The 18,883-nt window shown below is 53.9% G+C and overlaps 1 protein-coding gene across 7 annotated transcripts in view; it reads right to left on the bottom strand.

Annotated features, from left to right (window-relative positions):
• Positions 1 to 472: 472 nt before the first annotated feature.
• The window catches only part of ADD1 (adducin 1), an 87,191-nt gene continuing 68,780 nt past the window's right edge, over positions 473 to 18,883 (bottom strand). For 2 of the 7 annotated variants that reach the window (XM_049630196.1, XM_049630197.1), the window contains exons 10-15: positions 16,522 to 16,866; positions 13,980 to 14,081; positions 13,226 to 13,315; positions 7,759 to 7,915; positions 4,791 to 4,889; positions 473 to 2,302 (exon numbers count right to left, since the gene is read on the bottom strand). In XM_049630196.1, the coding sequence (XP_049486153.1) occupies positions 1,941 to 2,302; positions 4,791 to 4,889; positions 7,759 to 7,915; positions 13,226 to 13,315; positions 13,980 to 14,081; positions 16,522 to 16,866 (1,155 nt within the window). In that variant the 3' untranslated portion in view covers positions 473 to 1,940. Of the gene's footprint in view, positions 2,303 to 4,093; positions 4,129 to 4,790; positions 4,890 to 7,758; positions 7,916 to 12,392; positions 12,486 to 13,225; positions 13,316 to 13,979; positions 14,082 to 16,521; positions 16,867 to 18,883 lie in introns of those variants that run through there. The other 5 variants (XM_049630202.1, XM_049630199.1, XM_049630198.1 and 2 more) reach the window with 5 other exon arrangements.

Here is an 18,883-nt window from a genome sequence, read left to right as displayed (position 1 = left end):
CACACGGCTGTGCCTCACTACCCCCCACCTGGGAGACCCCCGAGCACCAGAAGCTCTTACATCTGCACTGAGCAGAAAAGGCCAGCCAAGGCTCGTCCGGGGCCCGTGACCATTCTGCACAACAGGGAGGACGCAAAGGGTGACACAGGGCCCGCCACGATGGGAGCCCGCACTCGCTAGGGCCTACGTGAGCTGTGCCCTGCACCCTGGCCACCCAGGGAGGAGGGAGCCCTGTGCTGGGCTCGTCCCATCACCATCCCACCCCTGCGCATCTGTTCGGACTGTAGGGGCGTCAGGCTCTGGGGCGCAAGAGCAGGCTGGCGCCCCGGGCAAGACGATTCTGGGTTCTAGGGGCCTTCCTGGTGCAGAGCAACAGTGTCCAATCAAGAAATAAACACTTGGGATCTCAAGACAGACTTCTGGAAGTCCTATCTTGAACAAAGGGGAAAAAAATGCCAAACTGCTTCCGAAATTTAGACAAGGAAACTGCTTAAAGAATTTTATTTGTGAGTAAAACACGTTACAGTGGAGGACAGAGGACCCATCCTCCCAAGCCTGTATCCATATATGCGACTAGACTTCATGTTGTAATACAAAGAGTTAAAATAAACTACAAAAGTGAAATAAAAGTCATTGCATGTGAGGGACAAAAGGAAGGGGTAAAGAGTCCGGGGTCAACTGAAGTACGGGCTGAGGGCTCAGCGCCTGGACGCCACCATGGCAACAAAGTGACACACAGGAGAAAAGCAAGTCGCCAGCAAGCTCAAAGCAGTGGTCAGCGCCATGCAGCCAGCCTCAGGTCCTGCCTTGGTGTCAGCAGCGTGGGTCCGCCCGGGGAGGAGGCCTGCCGGTGCCTGGTCAGGCTGGCACCGGGGCAGCTCCTGGAATGGGTCACCCACTAGTCCCGCTAAGCAGCTTCATGTGGTTTCTCAGGGGTCTGAGTTAAGTGAAACTTCACGATGCCGAACAAGGAGAGCAAGTCACGGCTCATAAGTGGCTGGTACAAGCAGTGAGGGAGGGACCACTGCGTCTTGTACCTTGCGCCTTTTACCAAAACCAGGGGGTCTTCGAGGCAGAGTTAAAGGTAAGAGAAGACCCCTTCTCGGTCCAAAACGTCCCCCAGACGAGTGAGCAGAGAAGAAACTTACTAAAAAGTGGCCTGTTCACGGTAAAAAACGTAGGGTAAATTGCAAACCTGCTGAAAAAAAAATTCTAGAAAGGACCCTTCCCCTGTCTTGATGTATCTTCCCCATGACAGGAACCCAGAGACCCCAGTGAGTGAGAAATGGGGAGCCCCTGAACCTGTTTCTGGCCTCAGGTAATCAGACCACACATAGCTTGTGCTGGGCAGACACAGGTCCCCTTTGCTGTTGGGGTTTCCGGCTCAGCCCAAACCCGCCTCTCAAAGGCTGTTGTTACGCCCTGGGCCGTTGGTGGGCACGTGAGTGTTTTCACAGGACTGAGGCTTTGTGTCCACAGAGTGAGATCACTCACCCAGCAGGTAACGCCAGCAGGAAACTACAAGTCTGATTCAGTCACCCGAGACCTGGGGGTGAAGGGGAGCCTAGCACACAGCACGGGTCACCTCACAACAGAAGGAGAGAGCGGTCAAGGCCAGAGCCGGCAGGGCCTCCGACCGTCTGGCCAGGACCAGGACTTCTCACCGCCAGGGGAGAGGGTGTCACCAAGGGGCAGACGGATGGGAGGGACGTGGATTCGTCTCCCCCAGAACCTGAGGCTGCGGGCCGGGGAGGAGGGGGGGGGGACCGCTGCGCACACACGCAAGGCGAGCACCGGTGGACGTGGGGGTCTGGTCAGGCCGGGAGGGGAGCTCTAGCTACATGGAGGGCTGGGCTTTTTGCATTCACTACACGGGAAGACAGGACACGAGACGCGATCGGGGACGGTCTGGTGGCGTCAGCTGGTGCAGGACGGGGTCTTCAGGAGTCACTCCTCTTCTTGCTCTTCTTCAGAAAGGAGGGGGTGCGGAATTTCTTCTTCTTTTTGGAAGGGGACTTGCCCGGAGACCCGTCGCTGCCAGGGTCCTCGGCAGCTGGGGAGGCGGCCTCTTCAGCCGCCCGGGCGGAGGCTGGCTCAGGGCTGGCCACCAAGGGGGACCTGGCGGGGCTGGGGGGCTCGCGGGCCTCACAGAGCCCCTCCTCCTCTTCCTCCTCCTCCTCCTCCTCCTCCAATGTCGGGAAGCCGAGCGCTTCTGAAGGCTCATCAGGGGACAGGTCGGGGAGAGTCGGCTTGAAGGTGGCAGCGTCACTGTCCTCTCTGGAGGCGGGCTCCTGCGGCAGGTCTGGCGGGTGGGGTAGGAGAGACAGGGCTGGAGAATGGCTGCCAGACCTCGGCAGGGCGGCCCCGAGGGGGGAGGGGGCAGCGCCCCGCACGGAGCCCACCTGGACGCAGGGGCTCCTACCGACACCCGACTGACACTTTAAGTGAGGTGTGCTCTACCTCAGGGCCAGGGGGAGCTCAGAGAACAAGACGTAGGCACAATCTCAGGGCTGTTTTCAGCTCCTCCTCGCGGACAGGGCGCTCACGGACAGGGCCTTGGTCCCCGGTCAGAGAGAGCGAGGTGGGCAAGTCAGGAGCATTTCAGCAGGACAGTGCTCTGCGTTAGCACTTGAACAGAAGTTTATTCTAGAACCCTAAGGGCACATTATCAGTAGTCCTGAAATTAAGCCTCAATTTCAGCCCACAACACCTGGTCTCCCGCAAGAAGAAAACCACAGAAAATCATGGTTAACTCCAGACCCCATATATCAGCATCAAACGAAATAAAGGCATTTTAGGCTGGAGAATCAAAGAAAAGAGATGAATTATGAGGTAAGAGCTAGGGGCAAAACATCAGGCCATCTTCACAAGTTGAACGTGGAAACGTAAATAGGTACAGCATAACTGGTCTGAGGGTGTGCTTCTAGCGAAGGTCCCCATCACCAGATTTCTATACAGACTCCTCTGACATTTCCAGAGGAGTGATCTGAGCACAGGAAGGTCTAAGGACTGTGTAAGCGGTGGGCAAAATGGACATCATAACGAAGGCGGGATCTAATCCCCGAACCAGTTTTGTAGATACTTAAAAACAGCCTATAGAGTTACAAGCAACTTGCTGCTTAGGCAACAGCAAACCGTCTAGTACGGAGAAATGGAGCTGAAGTCAGGAGGGGCCCCGAGCTGAGTGTCGGTGAGGTGCGGCCGGCACAGGAGGCTCCGGGCCCCAAACACTTAGCACTTTGGCTCTGGGAGGCTGGAGCTGCCCTGTCCCTGCCCTTAGCCACCTTCTGTCCCAGGATAATGAAATGTCCTTACTTGGCTAGGGCAGGAGGAGGTCGGGATTCACTCTGCAAAGCATGCAGAGGTTGCCTGTGGGTGCCTCCGGGGACTTTCATCGTGTGGCCAACGTCACATTAAAAAACCAGTGCCGGGGCGCCTGGGTGGCGCAGTCGGTTGAGCGTCCGACTTCAGCCAGGTCACGATCTCACGGTCTGTGAGTTCGAGCCCCGCGTCGGGCTCTGGGCTGACGGCTCAGAGCCTGGAGCCTGTTTCCGATTCTGTGTCTCCCTCTCTCTCTGCCCCTCCCCTGTTCATGCTCTGTCTCTCTCTGTCCCAAAAATAAATAAACGTTGGAAAAAAAAAAAAAAAAAAAAACCAGTGCCAAATGTAGCTCTTCTGCCCCATCTGAACTTAAGCAAAGATCCAAACACATGCGACCCCTAAGCTGTCTGAACCTAGTCTAGACGTACTTCCGATCCAAACAGCGAAACCTCCCGCCCAGAGCAATCACAGGCTGACCCGGCCAACATGATCGCTGTGGAGCTTCCAAGGCCCAGGGCTCCCTGAGCAGGGCCCTCAGTCCAGGGGCCCCAGGGACAGGCTGCCACCACCCAGCTCTCTGGTGACGGAGTCCCTGCCAAGATGCCACTGCCTGGGATGGAGGAACTGGGTGTGAGAAAGGGGGAGGGGGGCCCTCTATTTTTATTTTGAATAAACAGAAAACAAAACCGAATAAGCAACGAAGAAGCAGGAGAATGAAGCAAAGCACAGGGGATGCTGGTTAAACAGCAGAGGGCCGGACGGGCGGTACTTACTATGGTAACAGGTACTCTTTAGCACATCCACCTCCTGCTTGTGACGCAGCCACAGGAAGAGAAAAGCACAGGGAGAGAATCTAGGCATTCAGTCACAGCCGCCGGGTTATAGAAGGATGGCTGAGCCATTCTTGTGGACAAGGAACGGGGGGAAGGTGAGCCACAGGCTCCCAACAGGCACGGGCAGCACGACACAGAAGACCGAGGGACAGACACGTGGGCCACATGCCATAGACACGCAGTGGGCAGTCCGAGAGGCCGGTGGAGGCCTGCACTCGCACGGACCAATTACTACGGCAGGTCCAACGAGGTACCACAGCTCAGACATGACGGAAGACGTTTCCAGAGGAGTGATCTGAACACAGGAAGGTCTAAGGACTGTGTAAGCAGTGGGCAAAACGGACATCATAACGAAGGTGGGATCCAACCCCCAAAACCTTTCCCGCCTGGTTCTGACATCTCACTAACAATCCGTTTCTCCTTGAGTTACCAAGGCCAGCGCCAGCAAGGAGGGCCGGTTCAGAACCATGTGGTGGGTGGCTTTCCATGCAAAAGCGCTTCTTCATCACTCAGTCCCTCTACTGCACACCCGGCTGCTCTCCCCCCACGGGACAAAAACGCGAGGCCCACCCCTCTTGGCCAACGCCGGACCCCAGAAGGCCACGCGCCCTCCCACAGCGGGCAGCCAGAGCTCACCTTCCTCAAGCTTGACAGGGGTGCTGGGGGGGGTGTGGGGGGCAGCAGGGTGTTCTGGAGGACTCTTCTCCTTCTCTTCTCTGCTCTCGTCCAGAATCTCTGCAGGCAGACACACAGAGAACCACGTGGTAAAGAGCTTCAGACATCGTGAGCCTTCACCCTCCTCCAAGGCAGGCAGCCCCTGCCCTCCCTGCCCAGCCCATCTGGCTGCATCCAGGAGACTGGGAGGGCTCACGACCGCACCGTCTTCACCTCTCCAGGATAAAGAAAGCTCACTATGACTGTGCATCTGAATTTCAGAAAGATTCAACAACTTTGGAAACAAAATTAATTTCTACTCTTAGGCCAGAGAGAATCCGCCAGAGCTGACCCTGTGGCACACCGACTGGAGGCCCCAGGCCTGTCCTCATCTGTCCTCCAGGGAGGAGCCCCTCCCCACGTCCTCACCGTCCAGCCTCCCCACTGCTGAGCTGACAGCCCAGGGTCCCAAGCACCCTCACCCTGCTCACCTCCTCAAGGGATGGAACATGAGAATTACGTGGGTTTTCATTTTCTATGTAGAACATTTTCTACCAATAATTTAAACCTGGCAGCTAATAAAGCGTATTTTTATTTTCTGAAATAAAATCACTGATAAGGACCAGAGGAAAAATTACAGGTACTAGGACCGAACGAGGATCTAGGAAATTTCAAGCCTACTTCTCATTTAGGGAAAAATACATACTAATATTATCTTAATTCCCTAAATCTCCTTATCTCACTTACACTTTTTATATTAATGCTTAGCATCACTAGGTCCCATATTTTGAACAAGCAGCTACAATCATTAGGGCCTTTGATCTCAAAGAGATGCCAACCCACCTTCCTGAAGCCCGATTTCTATAAACAAAGGCCTTCGCATCTCCTACAAGTTCCCTCAACCAGAAGAAGGTGCCAGAGCCCTGAGGCTTTCTTTCCTCCTGCCAGAAGTGCTGACCTAGGGGCGCCTGGGTGGCTCAGTCGGTTAAGCGGCCGACTTCGGCTCAGGTCATGATCTCACGGTCCGTGAGTTCGAGCCCCGCGTCGGGCTCTGTGCTGACAGCTCAGAGCCTGGAGCCTGTTTCGGATTCTGTGTCTCCCTCTCTCTGACCCTCCCCCATTCATGCTCTGTCTCTCTCTGTCTCAAAAATAAATAAACATTAAAAAAAAAAAAAAAAAAAGAAGTGCTGACCTATGGCACCCAACACCTGTCCCCCACCCCCATGCCAAGGGCCAGCAGCAGTGCCGGGCAGGGGTCTCCTGGCAGTACGCCCCCACTGGCACTCCCACTGCTGACAGCTCTGTGGTCACAGAGCACGGACACAGCTGTCCTGTCCACTCAACTGCTGGAACGTCCCTCGTCATGGAGCCTCGTGTATGGGGAAAACTCCTGTATGTCTCGTGGTTTGACTCAAAAAAACATCTTGAGGGGTGCCTGGGTGGCTCAGTTGATTGAGCGTCCAACTTAGGCTCCCTCAGGTCATGATCTTGCGGTTTGTGAGTTCAAGCCCCACGTCAGGCTCGGTGCTGACAGCTCAGAGCCTGGAGCCTGCTTCGTATTCTGTGTCTCCCTCTCTCTGTCCCTCCCCTGCTCATGCTCTGTCTCTCTCTCTGTCTCTCAATCATAAATAAATGTAAGGGGAAAAAAACAACATCTTGTAATCCGGGCCCCCCGACACTGGAGGGGCCCAGGGTCAGACGCATGTGTGTGCTCTGGAATTGGGGCCGGCCCACGCACCATCCCCAGGGCTCTAATCTGAGGCAGGGACTTACGGTGACAGCACAGAGAGCTCTCGGCGGAGCTGTGCGTACATGCAAGGGAGACGATCAGAGACACAGAGCTCTGTGTGCTCCCAGCACACCAGCTCGGTGTGACGGGAAGACTGGGCTCAGTCTGATTCGATATGCACTAAGTCTTAATTTCAACGCACACCTAACAAAGTGACACAGACGGAAAACGACAGTTTTTTGCATGACCCAAATTCCAATAGCAGCTATGTAATGTATTATTTAGTCTAAAACAAGACCAGAAAAACCTAAATCGGGGCAAATCAGAGACTCGGGAGCAGTACTCAGAGACTCAGGAGTAGTTCCCGGTCAATCCCCCACAGACCCAGGGCCATGGAACACTTGTGGGACTTCCATTCCTAAAGGCAGATTCCTAGGGGGTGAGCCAAGGAGGAAGTGTGGTCCCTACAAAGACCAGGATTAGAACTTAAGGCCCTGAGGACGGCAGCATGAACCTCCTGGGCGGGGAGGGCGGGGGGACATCTGTGCCCAGGGTCTGCTGGTCTCAACCAAGGCTGCCCGGGGAAAGTGATGCAGACCCACTGGAGCCTTCCTGGTAGAGGCAGGGGGAGGCTCACCTCTGGCATTCTCAAAATTCTTGGATCTACTTTTCAAAACCTAAAGTTGAAAACAACCTGCTCCGTGAGGTTCTGGTTCTTAGAACCATTTATTTTCATTTGCTGCAAACAGTCCCATTGTATTTTACAAAAACATAAAATATGACCTCCTGCGTCAGCGAGTTACCAAGAGAAACAAAGGGCCACGCCAGCAAAGAGCCACACTCCCCACTGGGTCTGGGACCCAGAGCAGGCCGCACGCTGGGCCGTGGGCCTGCCAGCACACCTGTGTAGGAAGACCCTCCAGGTTCGTGCAGGAGGGAAGTTCAGCTCTCCAACATGGTCTCTTGCACAGGCACCGTGCACACTCACAAGTGTGTCTCATGGTCTAATTCCTTCGGGACTAGGAAACATGCGCTCAGTGACGTTCTGAACTAACCAGACCCAAGGCTGCTCTTTCATGCGAGTCACTGACCCTATCGCCCACCGTTAACACCTGGCACAGAGGAGCGGGCACAGCGCTTTCTCTTGCTTCGGGGACAGCCCGTGCGGCCTGCGCCAGCATGCCCAGGACTCGCCCAGGACTCGCGCACACGCATGCTCACCTCCAGGGCCCTTCTGCTTCCGCTGCACCTCCCTACGGTACTCTTCCAGCTCCCGGTCGGTGAGCGTGCTGAAGGGGTTGGGACCCGCGGTGCTCACAATGACGTGGGGCTGGTACTCCTTCTCAATGATGGCCTTGGAAGCCGTCACCAGCTCCCCCTGCAGACAAAGAGGGACGCCCCGTCGGTGGGAGCCCTGCCAGAGGGGACTCTCCCCCATCCCGGGCAAGGCTGCAGGCGGGGCGGGGCGGGGCGGGCGGGTTTCCAAGAGTGCACACGCACACACCCACGCACACGCACACGCACACGCACACGCACACGCACGCATCCCTGAGATGGGGCCTAGGAATCGCCCTGGGCCCTGAGGCAGAGGCCGGGCTGCGGCCTCCAGTGGTAGGAGACAGAGAAACACAATTTAAATGCCACAAAACAAATGTACCAGGAGGAAAAAAAACCACAGGAGAGTCCTTCAGGTTTCAGAAGCAAAAGCAATGAGGTGCAGACGGACAGCACAGAGCGGGCACCTCCAGGAGAATGCCGTCTCCACAGTGACAGGCAGGACAGAAGAGGGGACTTTTGAAGTCAACTGCCCCCCCTCACGACAGCAGAAAACGTCAAGGGTTCCGATGGTCAGGGAAGGTGTGCTCGGAGACTGACCTACTAAGTTCACAGGTAAGTTCTGTCCTTTTGACTATGTATTTAGCTTACAACCAGCTCCCGAAAACGGATCCCAAGAAATTGTTTTAAAGTCCCAAAATATCAGTATTTGTCTGAGGAATTTGGAGAACTAGGAACATGTAGAAAAGAGAAGAAAACAGAAAGAAAGCAGCTCACAGGTCACACCCAGTCTGCAGGGAAGAGACAGACCCAGGGCAGGGCAGGGCAGGGCAGGGGGTAGGGGGAAGGCAAGCCTCGGAGGGAGAGAGCCAGGAGGGCAGCCCTGGGCGTGTGACGTACAGCCCACCCTCGCCTGCCCCAGCACAGCTCCGCACTCCACTGCTCAGCCTGGCGGGCCCCCAAATGCCCTGGGTTCATTCACTGAGAAAGTCAGCCAGAGCTCACACACGTGCGCGTTACTTATCAGGAGCTTCCAAAAACCACCTAGGAAAGGAGAAGCCAAAATTCTGAGGCCAGGCTGGTTTGCCAACACTCTCCTCAGTGAGAGGCAAACACCAGACACAGGCCGTGCCGACCAATGTGCACGAGGGACAGAGCCAGACTGGGGCCACCTGGGCCACCTGCTACCCTGGCAAAGCCTGGGAAACCCGGATGGAGGGGTGACTGTCCAGCAGGCTGGGTGCAGAGCATCCAGAGCACCCCAAGATTGCTCTGGGACGCAGACCCAGGGAAGAGAAGGGAAGGGCCTGCTGCAATTGGTCACCTCTGCTTAGAGAGCCTGAAGAGTCAAGACAAGCTGGATGGTCAAGGGGAGCCCACTTTCTGACCAAGGCGGACCCAAAGTCAACCGGCTTTTCACTCAGAAGCTGCCCTGTCTCCAGACAGGGAACCGAATCCCTCTTCTCGGTAGAGCCTGTTCCTGTGCATCGGCTTCAGTTGTGCCACCCTTGGGAGGAGCTGCTGGGCTGACAGCAGGAAGTGCTGGGTGGGGGGGTCCTGCAAGCTGGGGCACTTGACCTGCTGCACGCGCACCCTGCTAGCACTGGCAACAAAGCGACCGGGCGATGCGAGGTTTGAGAGAAACGTTTAAATCCATTTAACTCAACAGTTCAGAACAAGGAATGAGTAAAATATCGAGAATCAACGGCCACAGAGGCACCTGTGGCAAGCGAGGCCCTTCCCGCACGGAGACCCCGGACCCTCAAGGCACCTTGGTTCCCACCTCTGCTGGCAGGGAGCCTCCTTCCTCCAAATTCCTCAGCCAAGCGCCAAGCGGCTGCCGAGCCCCCAAGACCTGGGCTCTGACCGGAATGGAGGACAGAGGAACTGCGTTATCTGGGGGGACGGAAACAAGGCTCGGGATGCAGAGGGAAAACGGGTCCCCTGCGGGGCAGCAGCCTGGGCTGAGAAGCCAGGATGTGAAGTGGCTGCTCTTCACGCAGAGGCTCTCGCTGCTCCCCTCACTTCCAGCCACAGAACGCGGCTCTAAGCAAAACCGATGCCGCCGAGTAACTGCTTCTGCGCTTGGCTGAGGCGCCCGGTGTGGACTACGAACGTGGCTAGTGACCCGACCTCTCCAAGCATCAGGCTTTTCAGCCATAAAACCCACTCAGATTTGAACTTACATTCTTAGTGCCGGGCCACGCGCTTCTGGGCGCTCAACACCAAGTTCGCCAGGTAAGACTGCAAGGTGGGCCCAGGCGCCTCCCATTTCCCCCACACGGCACCAAGTGAGAGGGACTCTGCCCAAGGACACACAGGTGCACAGAGCACAAATCCGGCAGCACGGTCCCGGCCTGCCCCCGGCAAGCTGTCGGCATGAACTTGTTCGCGCTAACGTCTAACAGCTCAGTTCACTTGCAATGACCTCCAGAAGGCGGCCAGTTACCACAGCTTCCGTGTTGGCGCGTGCAACGTGGAGTTAAGAGAGCCTTCGGCTGGGCTCAGTATTCCTTCTGGAACCAGAACATCAGGGTGCGGCTGACAAGCTGCCGCTCCTCCTTCAGGCAGAGGACGACAGGGCCTGAGTGAACGGCCCTCACCAGGGAGGGAGGGGTGGAAGCAAAGGGAAGGGCTTCCCCAGAGCCCCTACTTCCTAAGCCCCAGACACATGTTCCTCAGATTCTCAAATGGAAAGCAGGTATCTACAGATTTGCCTCATTGGGAAGAGGACGTTACTAGGACACGTAACCAAGTTCTTTTTCCACTTTGTCAAAGAAAAACTCAACTTGCCACCTTGAGAGCAGGGCCACCTTGTAGAGGGAGCAATGCAGTCTGCGTTTTGAGATTCGCACAAAAGATGTGGGAACAGCTTCAGTCAAGGTCATGGATGGAGTCGTATTCTCCACGTAAAAATGAGAAAAAGACCAAGGGTGCAAATGTGAGCAGCAGGAGGGTGTTGGAGAAAATGCAAGCTGGAACAAGAATCCAGGCGCGGGAGCACCCTCTAGGCTGGGCTGGGTGCGGTTTCCCCTGCTGACCCCACCTGGATGCGGCGCTCCCGGAGTGCGCTGCCCAGACTAGGGGGTGGGGCACCAGAATGGCCAGGAATCCCATTCCCAGCGACTCTGACTTCCTGGCAGGCGGGGGTGGGGGGCCACATCTATGCGTGATGAAGCACTCACAGGTGATGGTGACACACACCCGAGTCTGACATGCCGGAGCGGAAACAAAAATCGGGGCTGGGTGAGGAACTGGCCAAAAAAGCCCACTTGAAACACAGCCAACCAGCCCACCTTCCGGAGAGCCCGAACAAGGTCAAGCAGAAACCACTACGTGTGACCCAGTGCCAGAGAGACTGTAGAGCAAGGACAGCGTCAATGAGCTCTGCCCAAGGACTACAGGGTGGCAGCCCCAGTGGAGACCCCGCACGGTAAGCACCCCGGGCTCACGGACTCAGCACACCTTCACGCACCGGAGAAAAGAAAATTATGAGCTAGCAAGACCACAACGGCTTAAAGCCCAAAGTACTGAGACATGCAGAAAAAGGCCATCTTTCTCCCCTGCTCTGAGAAGTCCCTCCAAGAACGGCAGCTCAAAGTACATTCAAAGGATAAGGAGAAACGGACCTACTGAATTAATCCCTAAGTATGCAAAACCTCGTCATTGGTGAGGGTTGCACGCAGGATACAGAACCCCTGGTACGAATCTCTGGCAACTGGGACATCACTACAAAGATATGGCATCTCACTGGAGGCGTAGGAATTGAAGAGACACACCCTAAAAATCTCCTTTGAACACAGGGTGAACATCACTACGACTCAACACCGTGCAGGCAGCCGCTTTCTGCTGTCAGCACCGAGCTGTGCACACCAGCACACCTGCAGGGCCCTCACGGGGCTCCTTCCAACGGGGCAGGTTACATCACACAGACTTCCCACCTGCCATCCACATCAACGTGTGCGTGTACACAGCTTACTACTCCTGGCTTCAAATTTCCATGTCTTTTTTCCCCGTGAAACACTTTTTAAAGAATTATCCAGGATTTTTTTTTTTTTTAGGAGAAAAACTAACTATATCTCATCAACAATAGAAACTGTCCAGTTTTACTTTCCGTTCCTCCGAAATGCTGTCTTTCAATTCTACAACCTCCAATGGCCACATTCACTACGCGTGCGGTCACAGCAGAGCAAGCAAAGGTAGAAGGTTGCACAGGGAGCCACCGCTGCCCACAGGCGGCCCGTATGAGCCTTCTGCCATCGACATCTCATAAAAGGCAAACAAAACCCAAAAGCATGCGCTAACCAAAGTCACGTGCAGACCCTCAGAAATGCACCACGCATCGTGAAGAGGGGCCCTTTCTCCCCAACCTCGTGGATGCCTCGTGGATGCCGAGGATTATAAAAATAACCTCGTACCAGACACTCTAATTAAAGAACAGAACAGGCAGAACGGAACCTCGGTCCATCGCAGAGGCAGGGGTAACTGAGACGGTGCCCGGCAAGAGCAGACAGGTGGGGACGGGGCAGGTGGAAGGGCAGCGCGTGCCGAGAGGCGGTCAAGGACAGGGCGGTGAGTACCTTTCTACAAGACAGAGATCTAGCAGGACTAAAGGTCTGCTCTGTAAGCTCGAGCCCTTCGATTGTTTCCGTACAGTCAGAGAGGGGTGCGTCCTGCAACAGTAAACTGAGTCATCAGAGCCCGCCAGGCCCGGCTTCGAAACAGCAACTGAGAGCACAGGATGGAGCTGGCTGAGAGCATGCAGCAGAGACAGCCGTCCACGGCCGTGCAGCAGTGATGGCGGTGCACGTGCAGACACAGACCACGAGACCAGGACCACGGCTGCCCCAACTCAGAGCACAAACACCTACCCTGCAGGGTCGCGTTTAAAGCAGCAGGTGGCAACTTAATTTTCAGAGATAACTACTTACACGATTATCTTCAATGTGCCACGAAGTACAGTGCTCTTACAGAAAGGCATGTAAATGCAGACATTTACCGGTGCCCTCTGTAACCACTTTTCCCCAAGCAGCACTTTATTGCAGAGAGCAATACACACGAGAACAGAAACGTCCGTTAAACCCACCCACCCTCTTCTAGCATCTTCCACCGTACGCTGCCAAACCAGGGCAAATCCAGGTCCCACGGCAGGTGGCGTGAGTGCCACCCTCACGCAGGCATGCATTGCATGGAGCAGGGCTGGGGAGGACACGGCCCGTGGGCATGCTTGTGCTACGTCTCCAACTTTAGGAAAAGTGGGGGGCTGTTTCTCATCATGAGGATCTTTCACAGGGGTAGCTCTTGCCTAGAACACTTACCTCATAGCACCGTTCTCTGCCAACTCAAGAATAATTTTGGAGTGGCCGGTCATTAGAGCCACCACCCACTACTATCAGACACTCTGGGCTCTCACCTGGACAAGGCTCCTGTCCATCACTACACCACACAAAACCTGGGACTGGGGGCCAGCCGTCTTAATGTCCTGCAAGTTCTGCTCTCGGATCTGAGGACACAAGAAGGAGAAACACACATCAACAGGACGGAGAAGACTCGCCACGACTTGAGTCACCCTGCATGTGCACTGGGGCCCCAGAGCCACGCGCAAGCCACACCCCTGCCCTGCCCTGCCCTGCCCCTCAGGGCCCCACATGGCCACAGTGCCTGTCTGGCGGTGCTAGTCCGGCCTGTTTAGAGGTTCACAAGTCCAAGGGGATGCACTCTCTGCACCTCCTGGATGGCTCTGGCAAGCACCGATCTCTAACCGTACTCACTCCTCCAGGAGAAACATTCCCTACGAGCCCCTCTCACGGTGGCGCTGTGAACACTGGTGGATCTCATGTTCCACCTGACACATCGAACATTCAAAGCTCAGCGAATGAGCGCTGAAACGCGGGGGCAAAGGCTGCTCTTGCCAGAAACAGGCTGTCGCTTCCGATTCTGCCCACTATGTGAGCAAGCATCTGTTCAGGAACCGGGGCCCCAGGCTGTCTGCTGCTCACACACCACGCTTGTTAGCACAGGCGCACAAGCGGTGGAAGGAGAGGGCCTCGACTGCAGCGGTGGGAGCCCTCCGCGAGGGGCGAGCACGTGCCACCTCCCGTCCCACCCGCCACCACCTCCGCCTGCACACAAGTTCCTGCCACGGGCTGACGTCAGCCAGTACGTACCTTGTTCCTCATCTCCTGGACCTCTTTGGGGTTAGTGTTCAATGGAACAAACAGGTTAGGGACAGCGGAGGTGGAGGTTCTATGTCCATCCTCTTTAGTCCACTGTAAACATCAAGAACAGTTGAAAAGTCAGAACTGGGACAACGGTTACGTGATGCCACAGCATCCAATCTGTCCCACGTGTCTCACACCTGGTCATGCATGAACATCACAGAGAATGAACCAATGACCACACCTCCTGTCACTGCAGCGGTGGGATCGGGGCAGGGCGTGTGCAAACAGAAACCAGTAACGGTGGAAGCCAGAGTCGTGACTGACCGGCACACGCCATCCAGAAGGCCCGGCAGAGGCTGACGACAGAGCTACGCTCTGTAACTCCCGCGGACTAGCCATGGGGGGACCCCTCAGAGCACATTGGTTCACCGCCCTGAGAGTCATCAATGCCAAAGCCGCTGGAAGCATGAGATGGCAGGGTCATGAAAAGCGATGTGATGTTGCCACCCAGGTAAAGGGAAAGACCGGACTGGGAGGCAAGAGTGGGCATCACCAAAGTTTTGCATGAAAATAAAGTACAGCATTAGAACGTGCTGTTGGCATAGCTTTTCAACCCAAGAAAATTGCTGCATGAACGGATATACAGTAGCCGCCTGGTGGGAGGGTTTGGTGATGTCGAATATTTTATATAACTTAATACTTCAGAGTGTTACAAAAATATCCCAAACAAACTTGAAGCGCTTCATGAGTTTTTATCAGAAGGCTGTTTTAGATATCAGTGCATAGCATCAGCACACCGCGCCTTTCACATTTTGTCTTTATTTTTGGATCTCCAATCACACACGAGATTTTCAATCAAATTCTAATTCTGAGGCATGGGTGGGCACTGAACATTAAAACAAGGCCAGCAATGTTACGCCTTTGAGAGTATTTTCAGGAGGCAGTAAGATGGCCATAAACCGTAAGACTTTAAAGAAAGCAACAGACTGGCGAATGCTTATTAGCTGCTGCGGAGGGAAGTGTGGGATGGGCATGAGCTGTGAGGTACTCACTGACAGTTATCTTCTCAGATAAAAATAACTCCAGCTTTTTATTAAAAATAAGTTTTAGTCAAAACATTAAAGCAATAACCTTGGAAGCGTGAACACGTTTGAAACTTGAGAACAGTTACTGTAAGTTAACATACCAACCTGGGAACACTGCATGGCATGCCCAATACTCCGGAGCAGTAGGAAACAAATTTAAGTGCTGAACAAGGTCTCCCCTTCAATGTGCACACTGACTAAAACACGCAAAGTGATTTCATATTGTTTCAAGACAATAGCAAATAAAGCTCAAAGCTGAGGCTACACATGTGCTTAGAAAAACTTCATCACGGCAACTCAGCACTATGTACGTATATCCTCAGCAGGAAGGTGGTTTTTAGGCCCACGCCCTTTAACAAGTAAAATAAATAAAAACAAAACAGCTGAAACTGGGGAGAAGAAAAGAGGGAGAGGAAGAGGAGGCAGAAGGAGAGAGGAGAGACGGGCTCCACGTGACGAGTCTGCTCAGGAGCACAGAGGCTCGCGCACCAGAACCACCTGGGGAAGACAGAACTGCCTTCTTTGGAATAAATCTATAAAGTAAGAACACTGTTATTACGGGAACAGGAGGCCCCGCATGCTTGCTCGGGGCACACCGTGTCAGGCCATCCGACCTCACGGGTCACCTGCGTGCCTGCCCCGGCCGCTCCAGGGGCCCCCTCTGTGTGGCACAGGAGCCGCCGAACTGTCAGAGGCTGGGTTACCGGACAGTGAAGACCGGTCTTCACAGGACGTGAGCACCAAGACAGCCAAGTGTCTTTGAGGGCCGTGTCTGTGATTACGGAAACAAAGCGCGCCTCGCAGGGTCTGTCGCTGGTGCCTGCAGATGGCCTGCGCCGCACTTGGGTCATGCCACACCCAGCAGGAGCCACAGGACTCACCACTACGGCCGTCTACTCACATGCAACAGTCCATGCAGAAGGTAGCTGGCTTAGAGCATTCGGAGGCTTTGGGACAGCAAGCAGGGAACGAGACCAACAAGAAAGGACGAGGTCAGCTGGGAAAATGCCCGTGAGACACCAGGGAAAACTGCTTAAGAAAACACTGAAGCCTTTAAAGAACAGACTGCAGTCTGGCGATGACAACACTGAAATAACAGGTTACGACTGAACTACCTTTCCGTGCATGAAGCATTAGGATTCCTTGAACATAATTTGAATTAAATGTCAGCTCCAACTTTTAGATTAATATGTGTAAGTTACTTAGTATTTTCGCTACGCACAGAGTTAGGTGATGTGGGGGTTACTGAAGAAGTGCTGCGTATCTTAAGCAGTTTCAAGCAGACAGTATTACTTGAATTATAGCTAATGCATACGGCAGGTCTGGTTTGGGCTAAAGAAGGTTAAGGAGGAAGGTTTGCTCGAAATCCAGGTCAGAAAGGCTAGATTCCCAAAGCCTCCGAAGCCCCAGCTACCCAACTTGCTCTACATCATCTAACTATGAACAGTAAGGTAGGCACAGACCAAGCAGTTGGTAATACAGCTTGGCACGCAGACACCGGACGAGAGAGACTGCAGCAAGGGTTTCACGTGATCGTGTGTAATGTTCGTCCACACCTTAGTCTTCGACTTGGGACTGCTTCCGTTCTGCCCTTCCTCAGAAGCATCGTCACCCCGGCCAGAGTTCAGCCATCTTGTCTTCTCTCGCTGCTGCTTCTGAAAACTGTGTCTGAGAGGGGAGCCAGTGCCCGGATCCCCGTCACTAGCAAAGGAGTACCCTGTGACACTCGCAGGAACCTCCACATCGCTGTACTTTTTAGATTTCTCTCTCAGAGCAGGGTATCGGTAAGGGTAGCCAGTTCTGTAACCCTAGGGTCCAAAGAGAATGAAAGACCGTCAATATGCCAGATCTCACAACAGTTTCACTTTGGGGAATTGCGTGGAAATACCTACAAAAGCTGGACAGGCACACACGCGACAACTCCGCACTCCCAGATACGTGCCGACAGAGACGCACAAACATTCACCAAAATCCTGACCGCAGATTAGACAAAGCCAGCAACACCAGAATGGGCAAACTGCAGCATCCACGCAACGGACTAGGGGGCCGGATTCAGAGCAAATGCTCCATCCCCAGGTGCAACATTAGGATGAACCTCACAAATGTGCTGCTGAGTCAAAGAAACCACATGCGAGAGAACACTATTCCACTCATCACTTATTAAAAGTACAAAAAGAAGCACCTGAAAGGGTACAGGGGATTCTGAGGTGCTGTTTTGTCATCACGGCTGCTGTTGTTTTCAATAGGCTCCACGCCCAACGGGGGGCTTGAACTCATAACCCTGAGATCAAGAGTCACGTGCTCTACCGACTGAGCCAGCCAGGCCCCCCACCGTGCTACTGTTTTTTGATCTGGATACTGGTTCTACAGTGTGTTCAGTTTCTAAAAAATTTTTTAATGTTTACTTATTTTGAGAACGAGAACAAGTGCGTGTGTGTAAACGGGGGAGGGGCAGAGGGAGAGAGAATCCCAAGCAGGCTCCGCACGGTCAGCGCAGAGCCCAATATGGGGCTCGAACTCAGGAACCATGAGATCTGACCTGAGACAAAATCAAGAGTCAGACACTTAACTAACTGAGGCACTGAGGTGCTCCCAGTTTTTAAAAGTTACTAAACTGAATACTAATAAACTGAATACTTAAATGGGCTTACTTGCTGCTGTCTACAGTAAAGATCGTATTAAACAACGTACTTAATTTTTTTTTTCTTTTCTTTTTTCTTACCTTTTAAGATAAAGTTTAGATAAGATACCGTAATAATCTTTGGGGAAGGCCAAACAAGTACACCTCGTGAAACCTGGTTCTTTCTTTGAATGTAACAATCTTCGAGATCAACCTTCAATTCTGCCTCATGACCACTTACTAGGCTTTAAGGCCTGGGCCCCAGTAGTTCACACCTCTGTAATCACTGCAATAGCACTTAGCCCACGTGCTGGACCGACCTGTCTGCCAATCCCCACAGACGATCTCTCCAAGGCAAGGAGGATGTGTTCCCCATCCCTCCAACCCAGTGCATAGCAGCTGGTGGGTGTGGCAGACAGACTCTCTGGTGCCCGCCCCCCCACCATGGTCCCCACCTGCTGTAATGCCCTCCCTCCTGGAGCGTGGGCAGGACCTGACTTGCTTCTAACCCATGGAATTTGGCAAAGGTGATGCGGGATGTACTACATAGGAGGCTGGCACCCATCTTGAGTCTTTTATCCATTGCTGGCTCTAAAGAAGTGAGCCCCATGACTCCTACAGCGGGAAGAAAAATGAATTCTGTCCACAGAATTCTGTCGGGAGCTCAGAAGTGGGTTCTGCCCCACTGAGCCTTCTGATGGGAACCAGTCCCGGCCACCACCTTGTGAGACCCTAGGCCAAGGACCTGGCTCAGTTTGCTCCTGACTCGCCGTTTCACGTCTGGACCGAGTCACTCACAGCACCTTCACCATAAAGGACAGGAGAATAAGGGCTGTCACATTAGAGGGGCCCCGGCCTGTGTCCTGCTTACTGAGGTGCTTTAGAATCATTCACATTTCTCCCAATTCAGGAATTCTCTCCCTTCTGGATGCTTCTCTTCTTTGGGAGACCACTGGCATACCAACATCCCTTTACTACATTAAAAAAAGGGTGGTGACAATTCTGAAACGCAGTCCTCAGTGGTCGTTTTCCCACCACCATCCTCAAGAAGATCGGTAAATGTCTACGCTGCAGTTTTTCCATTGATGAGCATGCTTTGTTGAGGAACAATAAAAGATAATGGCTCCACTGTAAAAAGGCTATCTTCAGAAAAATACAGTTCTTGTTAACTCAAGTTTCCTCTCGTTGAGGGAGCCAAGATTCCT

Source organism: Panthera uncia, chromosome B1 (genome assembly GCF_023721935.1).
Source record: "Panthera uncia isolate 11264 chromosome B1, Puncia_PCG_1.0, whole genome shotgun sequence".
Taxonomy (NCBI): domain Eukaryota; kingdom Metazoa; phylum Chordata; class Mammalia; order Carnivora; family Felidae; genus Panthera; species Panthera uncia.
This window is presented reverse-complemented; position numbering and strand designations above follow the sequence as displayed.